Genomic DNA, 13440 nt, shown 5'->3' with positions numbered 1-13440 from the left:
AAGAGCTTCCATGAGGTTTAGTAATTTCCTGAGACTGGCGAGTTTTTATTACTTGAGACCTTGATAATAGAGGGATAAGATTGTCTTCGTAGGAAAGGTCTTAAGAGGTTTGGGGTAGAAATATTGGTATTAAAACTTTCAAAATAGGTTGAGGCCACCATTGTTTGCAAATCCTTCTTGTTTGGGATTTTCAGCTCAGTTCTTGTTGCTATACTGAGAACTGCCAGGTAAAACAGAGCAATCTGCTAGGTGAGATCTTTTCTATGTGTTGGAACTCATGGCTCTAGCCTAGTATCCTCCTGACAGGTAAGAAAACAGGCCTGGAAAGATTGTGACTTGTTTAAAGTCAGTAGCTGGTTCATGTAATGTCAGATTCAGATACTTGGATTTCCAGTCCCTTTTATTACCTTGCTGTGGTAACATTTAAATTTGCTACCGAGTAACTTCTTAAGGATTTCTTCTTGTAAATTTGGTATACATAGATCTAGCGCTGTACATCTTGATAATTGCTAACATTAAACCTACTACTTATAACTAATATAAGAATTTTTTTAATTAAGTAATTTTTTTTGATGTTTGTTTTTGAAGGAGAGAGAGACAGAGCGTGAGGGGATAGGGACAGAGAGAGAGAGGGAGACACAGAATCCAAAGCCGACTCCAGGCTCTGAGCTGTCAGCACAGAGCCTAATGCGGGGCTTGAACCTTGTAAACCACGAGATCATGACCTGAGCCGAAGCTGGAGGCCTAACCAACTGAGCCACCGAGGCACCCCACTAATATAAGAATTTATGTTAAAACTGGGCTAGCAGTGTAATGCATGAAGAACAAAATGACAGTCAATTATTTCCCCCATGTTAACTCTAACTAATATTTTTGACATGTAATTGTTAACACACTTCATATTGATATATTTTTTAATATTTGTTTATTTTGAGAAAGAGAGAGTGTAAGCAAGGGAGGGACAGAGAGAGAGGGGGAGAGAGAATCCCAAGCAGTCCCTCCACTGTCAGTTCAGCGCCAGATGTGTGGCTTGAACTCCAAACCTTGAGATCATGACCTGAGCTGAAATTAAGAGTTGGACGCTTAACCAACTGAGCCACCTAGCTGCCCCTTGATATCTCTTATAGTAACATTTTTTTGTGCTTTATATTCTGACTTTGATATCATAATATTTCTTAGAGGAAAAATCCCAGTAAATATTATTTCCCTTTTTGGGGGGGACACAAATATTAAGAATCATTAATAGTATAATTAATAACCAATTTGTATGTGTGTATATTACTATATGTGTATGATAAAAAGTTTATGCAGCTCACTGGTAATTTTTAGACATGAGTTAAACCACTTCATTTTTACATGTTTTGTGGTCCAGTCAGGGTTCGTTTGCACGCTATCATACTTTATAGGATGATCTGGTACGATCAACTTAACAAAAGCAGCAGTAGGTAATATTAGATGCCAAAGAAGTATTTGTTTAAGAAGTAGAACTCTAAGGGGATGCCTGGGTGGCTCAGTTGGGTAAGTGGTCGACTCTTGATTTCAGCTCAGGTCATGATCTCAGTTTGTGAGATCTAGCCCCAAGTGGGACTCAGCACTGTCAAGGCAGAGCATACTTGGGATTTGCTCTCTGCCCCTCTCCTGCTCATGCTCTCTCTCTCTCTCCCTCTCCTTCTTGCTCTGTCTCAAGATAGATAAATATACTTTAAAAAAAAAAAAAGTAGAGCTCTAGGTATATTGACAGAGAAGGCAAAATTGTTTTGGTCTTCTTTGATCTTTTTCCATCCTTTTTTGCTGTTTATCTTTGATCTCCCCAGGACCCAAAGTCTCTTAATACTCATTTCTAGCTTGCTTTTTTTCCTTTTCCCCTAGCTTGCCTTCTTTCTCATCCTTTATTTTCTTCACTCCACCAGCAGTTCTTCCTTTACTAGAAAATCTTATTGTTTTGTCTGTTCTGTAAATCTAAATAAAGTAATTGTGAATAAATATCCTGAGCATGGCGGGGGTTGGGGGGGGGTGGGCAGAGTTAGTTTTTTCTTAAGGAAGTAATTGGTGATAAAAATATTACATGTTCATGGAAGATACTAAAGAAATAAAAAGAGGAAAATAGGAATGCTCATCACAACATCTCTCCAGCCAGAGATCGCTGTTTCTAACGTGTGTTTCCTTTCTGTTTTTTACAAGTGGATATTAGCATTTAAAAGGGGGAAGTTGAGGTGTCTCTCTCTGGAAGAATGGGAGAAAGGAGGAGATTTCTAAATCAGGGGTGTTTCTCTGACTTCACAAGACAGCTCTCATCTTGCCTTCTCTCTGTACTCCAGTAGGCCTCACAAACACTGGTGGTAGGGAATGCTTTTGAAAACAAGCCAAGAAAGTTGGGAAAATACTGTGTATCATTATCTTCTTAGAGTTTAATAAATTGAAAGTCCTGAGAATCCTCCAAAAGAATTTGTTTTAGCTTATATAGTTGTGCAGTTCTCAGTTTTACCTGAGTGGATTTTGTTTTATTTTTTCTCTATTATAATACAGAACTCGTTGGGACATTCTGTTCTGTAGGCCCTTGCTATTGAAATGTGGTCCAAAGACCAGTGGCAGAGACACTTCCTGGGAACTTGTTAGAAATGCAGAATCTCTAGGCTTCTGGCTGGCTCAGTTGGAGGAACCTGGGACTCTTGATCTCGCTTGTGAGGTCAAGCCCCATGCTGGGTGTAGGGATGACTTAATCAATAAAACTTAAAAAAAAAAATGCAGAATCTCTAGTCCCACCGAGGATTTACTGAGTCATAATCTGCATTTTATAGATTATTCATATGCACATTAAAATTCAAGAAGCACTGCTCTGGTTTTTTTCAAGATAAGACAGTGAGGTGGGCAAGGCTCTGAGGTATTCATTCTACTTGAACTGCTTTTTCCAAAGGGCTTTCCCCTTTCTTTTGGGGGTGCATGTGTGTGTGAGGCAGCATTGCATGTACGAGTGTGTATATGAGCAGGCATTTGTGTACAACATTTGAGCGTGGGTATGTCTCTGTTAATGGTGCCCTCTCTGGCCAACACTTCCCTCATGAATTCTTATGTCAAAAAATGCCGCCTCTGTTAACACATCCTCCCTCTTATTCCTGTTTCTGATATCTGTACACAGCCATACATTCCTTCACCCATACAGCTCACTCAGAGCTGGCTTTGGGAAACCTGTGAGAGAGCAAGTTGCAGGGAATAAGGGAGTAAGAAAATGTTTTTGCTGGTTAGAATCAAGTAACAGGTTTGTTGGGGTAGAAATGAGCTAGCCTTCCCTCAGAAGAACACAGGGGTTTTGAATTGTGTTGGTTGGAGCCCTGAAATCTCATGAAATTATCTCAGTGACTGCCAGCAGGAACAACCAAGTGGGGCTCCATGCTCCCACACTCCACTTCAGCTATGTCATCTATGCTCTTATATACTTTATTCACTAGGGTTTCTTTTAATTTATTTCCTGAAGCTGCTTTGCTATTGGAACAGTTTTTTTTTTGAAACCACTGCCCTGTTCCTTCCATTTAGCTTTCCACCACTCAAATTTGTCTGTTCAGCGTAGGCTGGGTTAATTGTGACTGGACTTCTTAGCCACACGTTTCAAAAGCAAGAGCTAATAATGAATTCTGTGTAGTGATGCATAGATTAAAAAGTTTGTTCCTTGAAAAGCCTTTTCTTCCTCCCTCCTTCCCTTTAGCTTTCCTTTCTTCTCACCCATCTTGTTAGACACTTTGCTCTTTTTAAAAAATTTTAAGATTTTTAAAGTTTTTTTATGTTTATCCATTTATTTTTGAAAGAGAGAGAGAGAGGCAGAGAGAGATGAAGAGAGGGAATCCTAAATAGGCTCCGCACTGTCAGTGCAGAGCCTGACATGGGGCTCAATGTGGGGCTCAAACCCATGAACCATGAGATCATGACCTGAGCCGAAGTCGGACGTTTAACTGACTGAGCCACCCAGGTGCCCCCTTTCCTCTGTTTTCAAAGACCAAGGCTGGTAAAACCTAGAGCTATATAATCATTAATTAGTTGAGTGATAACCAGTATAATTTATAGACAAGAAATATATTAAATTCATCATGTCATCAAATTATAGTTTTTGGTGACATGGATAAGGCTATTCCATTATCTATATGAATGTGGTTATCACATTTGGGTAGTATTCCCTCGCCAATTTTCCATAAACTTAATGCCTCTGATCACATGGCATTTTTCTGTAATATTCCTTGGTAATTGACAGTTTAATTGTGATCTTTCCATATTCCACTTGTGTAGGACTTCATTATACATATTTTTGGTGCAGGAAAATTTATCTAGTTTTATTTTTTTGCCTACATGTTATTTTATTTTATTATTCTAAAAAATACTTATTTTGAGAAAGAGCGTGTACGCATGTGGGAGGGATGGAGAGAGAGAAGGAGAATCCCAGGCAGGCTCCATGCTGTAGCACAGAGTCCAATGTGGAGCTCCATCCCACAACGATGGTGAGATCATGACCTGAGCCGAATCTAGAGTTGGATGCTTAAGTGACTGAGCCGCCCAGGCGCTCCTACATGTTTGTTTTAAATTTTTAGGCGTATTCAGTATAATGGAAAGCAAAAAAAAAAAATTTTTTTTTTCAGTATTTCAGAGTTCCCTACAGTAGTTCCCTGTAGTATAGTGATGAAGAGTTTGGACTCTGGAGCTTGATTGTTTCGGCTTAAATATTGATCTCACCACTTACTAGCTGTGTGACCTTGTGAAAGTTAATCAACTTTTGAGTCTCAGTTTTTACATTTATAAAATGGACTTGATAATAACACCTACCTCACAGAGTTGTTGTGAGGATTAAATGAGATAAGTCTTGCAAAATACTTGACAGTACCTGGCATATAGTAAGTCCTCAGAAAATGTTAGCTAAAACCATCAAATACATGAGTGGTGATATAATACTTGATATCCGTTAGGGGTGTAACAGTCCCTATCGTCAAGCATGTGGGTTCAAATGTGGTAGCTGACAAAACCAGAACATAAGAATAAGGGTCTTCTACTAAAGGATAACATTTCCACAAATTATTTCAGGGATAATTTTACAATTTCATGTACCTGCCCTTTCCCCGTCCCTCCCTCTTCTCTTTCCTCTCTTCCCCTCCTTGCGTGCTGTTGGGGGTGGGGTGTGTCCCCTGGTAACCAGATGTGACTTGTCACATAAACATTTGGGGATTACCAGTGAAAGTTTTAACTTCTAAAAAGCACTTTGTTAGTGTAATAGTGGTAAGCAGTATTTATAGACTTAAGAGTTGAACAGTTAAAAACATTTTTTACTGTTTGCCATAGTTAAAAAGTAAGTCTGTTTTCAGGGTTGGATTGTCAGAAAGCATGGTCATGATCTTTTTTAGGCCACTCTGTCATCTTGTATATTATGTTGTTTTTTCTGCCTCATACTGTTCCATCCTCCAAAATTTTCTTTTTTGGTCTTTATGTTTGCTCAAGCATCATCTCTCAAGAAGCATATCTTTATCTCTAGGCCAGAATGAATGTCCTTTGAATTATTCTTGAAGCATTCTATCCAAAAATCTGGTGGTTGTAATTACATAGTGTATTGAAATCATTTTGTTTCTGTTTCTTTCTCCTTCCTAGGAGAAATCACTGTAATCGCTTTACCATTTGTCCTGGAATCCTATTTCAGCTTAAATCCCCACCTTGCCATTTACAGCCATATAACCATACAGCTTTATGGTGATGATTCAATGTGATAAATGATCTAAGGAACTTAGCATAGCTCTTAGTTAATTAATTATGATGATAATTATAAATAGTAATAAAAATTCCCAGTGCCTGTCACTGTGTCTTGCATAGATATTGGTAATGCTTAACTGCAAAGACTCTTTATCATGTATCTGATTGCTGCTTTAAGCTGTTTTCCATTTCTTGTTTTTTAAGCGATGTTTATATAATGTTTCATTTTATCAGTCTGAGTTGGATGTATTATGTTTAATTATGCCCGTTTAACCAAAGTTACCTTCATGTGCAGCTTTTTCAGCAGTTTAAAAATGTTTTCTTTTGCCATCAGTATAATGTATACTTTAAACCACAACTAATAGCATTTTATTTTGTCATAATGTCATGCTTGTTTGTTAAATCTGAACTAGAGGCAGGGAAACCATTTAGTGGAAGCCATTACAATAGGTCTAGGCAAGATACAGTAGTGGCCAGAACAAGGATAATGTCAGTGGGAGACAGAAATGAATGGATTCTAGATACATTTAGGAGCAAATTGATAGGACTTGATGGATGGCTGGAGGTGGTTATGGGAGATAGGAAGTTGGGTTATAGAGAGGGAAGAATCAAGGATGAATCCCAGGATTCTGGCTCAGGTAAGCAGCTGGATAAATGTGCTTTACACTGACAAAGGGAACAGGAAGAGGGACAGTTTTGGGGAAAGGTAGTAGTTCACTTTTAGATTTGTTGAATTTCAGGTATCTGAGGGAAATCTGAGAGGGGAGATCTGTGAGGCAGTTGGATATGTGAGGCGTGGGCTTACAAAGGAGGACAGGGCTATGAATATATACTTGATAGTCATCAGCATACATGATTGAGTTGAAGTTATGGAAGTAGGTAAGACAGATCAGGGAGTGAATAGACTGCATAGCATGAGAAAAGAGAACCCAGGAAACATTACGACCTTTTTGTGTCCACCAAGATGAAGAAATGGAGGAGAAAGAGAAATAGGCAGTAAGAAACTGGCAGAATGTAATGTTACAGAAACTGGGAAGAGATTGTTTTCAAAACGAGGGGATGTAGTGAGCCATGTCAAATGGCTGTTCTTCAGATAGAATCTTAATTTTTCTCTTGCATTCTGTGTAATGTTTATTTTAACGACTGTTAAAATTTATATTTTAGGTTATAACAAGATAATCCTGCAAAGTGCTTGTACTAAGCTTTTCATGGTAGTTACAGTAGTTCTAAATTGTATCTACAGGTTAAATAAAGGAAGTTAATATTTGTAGGTCAGGAGATGAGTAAAATTATGTTAGTAACTAACTTTCTCAAGAATGCTCTAATTATCCAGTAAAATCTATCATTAAGCCTGTACTTTTACAGGTAGCTCCTGATTGTACCTATAACAGTTAATAGAATTAATATAAAAAATTGGGTCCACCTTGGTATCAAGAATTTTTTTAAGTGGTAAGTAAATGTAATAGTATAATTGTGGGGGAGCGTGTATGGTTTGAGTAATCCTTTATGTTGTTTTTAGAAGGAATGAATCATAGCAATCTTTATTGATCATCTAACCAGGCAAATCACAGCACTTTTCATAAAACTGTTTGGTTCATAAAGTAATAGGCATCTGTGGAGTAAATTGGATTTGATGTGATTCATGATTCAGATTTTATGACTGCTGAATAACAAAGTTATTATTTAGAATATGGGCAGTAGTTTGAAAACTGTCAGTGTTAACTTCAGACTATATTGGAATTTGTTAGAAAAATTTGCCATTGTTTTATAAAATCAGATTATACAGAAAATATGCACTTACACATTTTAGAGATGGTTATTAAGAATTGATTTGGAAACTAATGCAGGGCTTAGAGTCTGGTCAGGTTAATTTTAATATCAAAAGTTGAGAAAAAGGACATAATTACAGTAAAAGTTAGACTTCATTTTCATGCTGGCATAATTGTTAGCATTGAGAGTACCATTAGCTGTTATTTTTGTATGTTAACTTGGATACTAACTATAGTTGGTGAATAAAGGATTACATGTGATGCACCTGACGTTTTGGACTAGGATCAGGAAAATGTTTCCTTGTACTAGAAGCTATAAAGAGTAGATGATATTGACTGTCTATGGAAGTGTCCCATTTTAAGATATGGCTTATAAAATGTGGTGCATAATTAAGGGACCTGGGGCATCTGTTAAATTAGGAAGATCACAATATTGTTGAAGATTAATTAATATGATTAAGGTATTAGGAAGAATGAGTAGAATATAAAATGTTGTGAAAGAAAAACTACACAGCATTATGTCACTGGACAATTGGTTAATATTTAGCATAGTAGAAGAGGTGGTAGGAAGTGAGGGATGCTATTTGACAGCCAGTAGAGTAATATTTTATTCTGGGGGTTGAGGTAACGTAGACTTCTTTATATCTAAATTAATTAGTTCTTAACATCATTCAGTAAAAAAAAAAAAAAGCTTGCAGACACAGCAACCAGTTTCAGGGCTGCTGTGCACTTAGACAAATTGTAATTTTGTATAACAAATTACCTCAAAATTTACTGTCTGAAAATAATAAACATTTATTACCTTATCCTCCTTTCTGAGTCAAGAATTTAGAAGCAGCTTATCAGGTGATTCGGGCTGCTCAGGGTCTCAGGCTCAAATGAGGGAGGATCCACTTTCAGGTTCACTCGTGTGGTTGTCAGCAGGCCTTAGAATACCTGCTACCAAGTACTCACATGGCTGTCGACAGGCCTCAGGACTCTGGCTGTTGGCCAGAGACATCAGTTTCTTGGCCACATGGGCCCCTCCATGGGGCTGCTCACCATATGGCACCTTGTTTACTCCAAAACAAGGTATCAGAGAGAGCCCCCAAAAGAAGCCAGTCTTTTTATAACCTAATATTGGGAGTGATATCCCATTACTTCTGCCACATTCTCTTCCTGAGAAATCAGTCACTAAATCCAGCCTATATTCTGGGGGAGGAAATTACAGAAGGGCTTGCATACCAAGAGGTTGGTTGGATCATTGTGGGCAGTCTTAGAGGTTACCCACCACGCTATCCTTTAAAGTTTAAACTTTTTGTTGTTGTTGCAGAATTCTTTCTTGGAAGGAAAAGATGGGGGGAAATTCAAAATATAAGATAAATAAATGAGAAATTCTTTTGTCCAAAGCAGGGGTTCTGCTACCATCCTTCCCCTTTAGCTTCCAAACAATTTGAATATTAGTATTTTCACCATCAAATGTCAGTCAATAACATGAATATATGCTGTTTTTCTCATGTTTTCGTTTTAGAATTTGTCAACAGTTGTAAAATTCTAGCTTATAAAAATCAGGTATTGGGACATGGAAAACAATTTGTATAAATGTTTCTGGCAACTTGTAAAGTTGAGTAACTTCCTTTACTAAAGTAAATCTAATGTAAAGCCTGGTTTTATATTATTAGCAGATATAGTTTTTAAGTTAATCTGATAATGATAGTGATTTATTTACTAATTGCTGCCTGGAATCTTTTATTAACTATTTCCAAATTATATGCCTTTTTAAAAAATCGCAAGTGTATAGTGGTATTTGGAATTGAGTTTTGATATTAACATGTTCTTACAGCTTTTATGTTGTAATTGGTGATTCCTAATCAGTAACATAAATTACTTATTTTCTTTATCTTGCAGTATAAACAATCTAGTTCAGGGGCGCCTGCGTGGCTCAGTCAGTTAAGTGTCCGACTTTGGCTCGGGTCATGATCTCATGGTGTGTGAGTTTGAGCCCCGCGTTGGGCTCTTTGCTGATAGCTCAGAGCCTGGAGCCTGCTTCAGATTCTGTGGCTTCTTCTCTTTCTCTCTCTCATTCTCTATCTCTCAAAAATAAACATTAAAAAATATATATAGTTTCAAAATAATAGTACCGAAATTATTATAAACAAATCTCTAAGTTTAGAATTTCTTTATGTAGTTCTTTTATGTAGTTTTCTTATGTAGACTATATCCCTCTAAAAGTGTATAAAATCACTTGAAAACCATTTCTGGATGATTATGTCAACAGTTTGATGTATATAGTTAGATTCTGGGCATTGGGTCTAAAGCTTTATTTACATTAACTTAATTCCCAATACTGTCCCGTGAACTAGGTTTTGTTGTTATCCTTATTTTACAGATGAGTAGAGTTCTTGCCATTTTGATTTTAAGTTAATTATATTAATGAGAAAATAGTATTGTTTTTGTTTCTCTGTGGATTAGTGGGAAATGGTGGATTAAATGAGGGAAAGGAACAAATAACATATAGTGGTATGTTAACTAACTTGGATATAAACTAAAAAAAATAAAAATGAAAGTTAAAAACTGAGGAAAAGGAAATTTTGATTAGGAAATGGGTGGTATTTATAATTTGGGGACCCTGAGGAGAGTGTATCATGGACTGAAAAGGGAGAAAAGTCATAATGGACTCAATTCAAATATAAACACATATGCCCCATTGTTTGTTTACATATGAAACATCAGTAGTGTCATTTAAATATGCATGAATATGTGTATAATGTTAAATTTCATTATGCTGTTATAGGATTCCAAGTCCAGGATTTATGGTGAATAACTTCCCACAACCATAATAATTTCCATAAGAATTTTAAATCTTAATTGAAAATTAGAAAATAAGGTACATGGAATCATCAAAACTAGTTGTAATTTAAATTGCTTCTAGCTAAAATATAATGTCCGAACCAGGGGTAGTAGTGGAAGTGAAAGTTAGCTACCACGTTTTTTTCTAAGCAGTTTTTTCACAAGTTTAGATTGATTTTATGGAATAGATTTTTCATTACCGAAATACTTGATTTGATTCTTAATTACTAAGGAGTACCTTTTTGTGAATGAGTGTTGTAATTATTAGGGCTTACACAAGATAGTTTTAAATAGAGCATCCTAATTTCTGGAAGTACTTTTCTAAGCTATTCTGATAAAATCTGTCTTAGTTGAGGTAATGGCATGATAACAACAAATAGCTTTCAGTGCTGGTCTCTAAGTGACCCTTTTGGTTACTTTAAAATATTTTCAAGATATTTTAATTATCTTAAATTAGTTTAAAAATGCAGTTGGTTCTATTTTAAATTCATGAGTCTAAATTTGTTATAAATAAAAACTGGGAATTATTATTTAGTTCTTAGTGATACTTTTTATCCTAGATGATGCCAAAAGTTTGAAATGTTTGGATTATTGCACCTGTATTTACTTTATTGGACCTTTATGCCAGGTACTCTTCAGGTACTAGAAGTTAACTAGGAATCTGGAAAACTTAACTAGAGGACCCTTTTGATATTTATCTCTGTATTACAGTTAGAAATGGAGGTCTGTAGTGCCCTGTTTGTATGAATGGGTCATTTAAAAACAAATGCATTAAACTATTTTTTAAAACCCAGATTTACTTCAAAAAGTATATAATTTATATACAAGACAATTTATATCTTCAAATTAAGTAACAATCTAGCAAAAATCTTGACGTGTGCTGTCGACTTAATACCAAATGCAAACATTCCATCATAACAAGAGTGAAATGTAAGATTTTCATGAGAATTACGTGTTCAACTTATTTTTGTTGAATGATGAATTTATACACCATTTTATCCTATTTTATTTTTAAAATATTTTTATTTTATTTTGTTATGGGGGGGGGGGGCGGGCAAAGGGAGAGGGGGATAGAGAATCCCAAGCAGGCTCCATGCCCAGTGCAGAGCCTGATATGGGGCTCCATCTCACGACCATGAGATCATGACCTGAGCTGAAATCAAGAGTTGGATGCTTAACCACTGAGCCACCCAGGCGCCTCTTAATCCTATTCACTTTTAAAACAGAGAAAAACTATGCATTATCTTTGTTTCTATAGAATTAGGAAACATAAAAACTTTGTTTCTTGAGGGCAGAAGATGATTATTTAGCAGCATAATGGTAAGAGGGAGGAGTATTACTGAAATATATCTCTATCTTCAACAGAAACTAGTCTTTACCTGATTAATATGTATTGAATTAAAGGTAATAGTATGTTTTCATGTGAACTTCAAAATAAAGTTCTGTTGAGAAGACCTTTTTTTAGAAGTCAGTTTTTTGTTGGTTTTTGTTTTTAATGACAGGACCATTTTTAGACAATTATTTTAAAAGTATAACAGTTAAAACTATGATTTCTGGGGCTCCTGGGCAGCTCAGTCGGTTAAGCGTCCGACTTCGGCTCAGGTCACGATCTCACGGTCTGTGGGTTCGAGCCCCGCGTCGGGCTCTGGGCTGATGATGGCCCAGAGCCTGGAGCCTGCTTACGATTCTGTGTCTCCCTCTCTCTCTGACCCTCCCCCGTTCATGCTCTGTCTCTCTCTGTCTCAAAAATAAATAAACGTTAAAAAAATTAAAAAAAAAAAAAACAACAACTATGATTTCTACTTTGTGCACATATTTAAATTAAAATCAGCATTCTTATCAGTGGTCTGGCATACTTCTATATGTGTGTGTGGCTGGTTTCTTATTGGTGGTAAGTGGCTATTTTAAAGACTTAGTGAGAAAAGGGAATTTTATTGATGCTTTTTATCTGAAGTCTTACAGATTGTAGTTCACTGTGGCTGCTACACCAAAATTCGGTGAAGGTTAATGACAATGACTAGTTAAGAAATGGCAGATTTTGATCAGCTAATTATACTTTTACTAATATTAAAGAGTGACGGTGTTGTTTCAGTGAAATGGAATAGTCTGATAGCTGATATTTTTGTATATTAAGATATAGCTGCCATTATAATGGGAATTTAAAAATGAAACCATTCAAATCGTATTTTCTTTTCTTTCTCTTTCTGATAATGCCAGGAATGCGTTTTGTTTCTGTGTTTATTTTGGTGCATTCATATACAGTTACCTGGTAAATTTACACTCCTTTCCCCTGTAGTTCTATGGGTATTAATAATCTCAAATAAAATTAATCTTCTTATTCTGATAGAGAAGAAAAAGCTGGATCACTTACCAGTAACTGGAGTTCTCCTATTGGGTAATCTCCACAGATCCACATTCTTTGAAGCTATTGTGAATGCCTCGAGGACCAAGGAACCGTTGAAATTTCCAATTTCAGGAAGGTAAGCAAGTGCACTGAAGCATGTCTCTAGCATCTCCCAAATCCCCTCCCCCCAACTTTCTTACATATACGTCTGTACTGCATGCCCCCTCAGTTCCAGTGGATGCCCATCAGGAAGATTCTCATGCTGGACAGAAGGGCAAGAGAGGTGGATCTGTGAGGGAAAAGACCCAATAGGATAACTCAAGTTACTGGTGAGTAATCTAGTTTTTGCAAATTTGAGATTTTTTTTCTCACATTTCTTCTCTTTAGAAGGAATTTAATTACCAAGAGGAAAGTTGTTTGAGATAGCTTCTTTTTGTAAATTTGATGTAGATTTGTGGAATTTATTATATGAGTGATAAATACCTAGTTCTTGATGGGCGTATGAATAAGTGTGACGTTAAATTTAAAGAGTATCATTTACATAATAGTTGTTTTTTTATAAAAATTATGTGTCTATTATCTTTTGGTAAATAGTGTAATACTTCTAAAGCAATTTAAGGAAGCTGTGTGTTGAATTATTTTATAAATTCCTTTATTTGTGATGTTGCATTTATATGAAGTAAATACTTATACTGTAAAAGTTATGCTTATGCCAAATTTGGCCAAATTCTTTTGGCATAGTACTGAGCAGCAAAAGTAATTTTATGTTAATTATGTAGC

The 13440-nt window shown here is 36.2% G+C and overlaps 1 protein-coding gene across 4 annotated transcripts in view; it reads left to right on the top strand.

Moving 5' to 3' along the window:
• The window catches only part of YAF2 (YY1 associated factor 2), a 75891-nt gene that overhangs the window by 11536 nt on the left and 50915 nt on the right, over positions 1-13440 (top strand). For 2 of the 4 annotated variants that reach the window (XR_006204790.1, XM_042946272.1), the window contains one exon: positions 12725-12796. The exons of the other annotated variants lie outside the window; for them this stretch is intronic. Coding sequence is in view for 1 of the 2 variants with exons in the window: in XM_042946272.1 (XP_042802206.1) it covers positions 12725-12796 (72 nt within the window). In the remaining variant the exon portion in view is untranslated. Of the gene's footprint in view, positions 1-12724; positions 12797-13440 lie in introns of those variants that run through there. 4 annotated transcript variants of the gene reach the window in all.

Source organism: Panthera leo, chromosome B4, assembly GCF_018350215.1.
Source record: "Panthera leo isolate Ple1 chromosome B4, P.leo_Ple1_pat1.1, whole genome shotgun sequence".
Classification (NCBI taxonomy): Eukaryota; Metazoa; Chordata; class Mammalia; order Carnivora; family Felidae; genus Panthera; species Panthera leo.
This window is presented reverse-complemented; position numbering and strand designations above follow the sequence as displayed.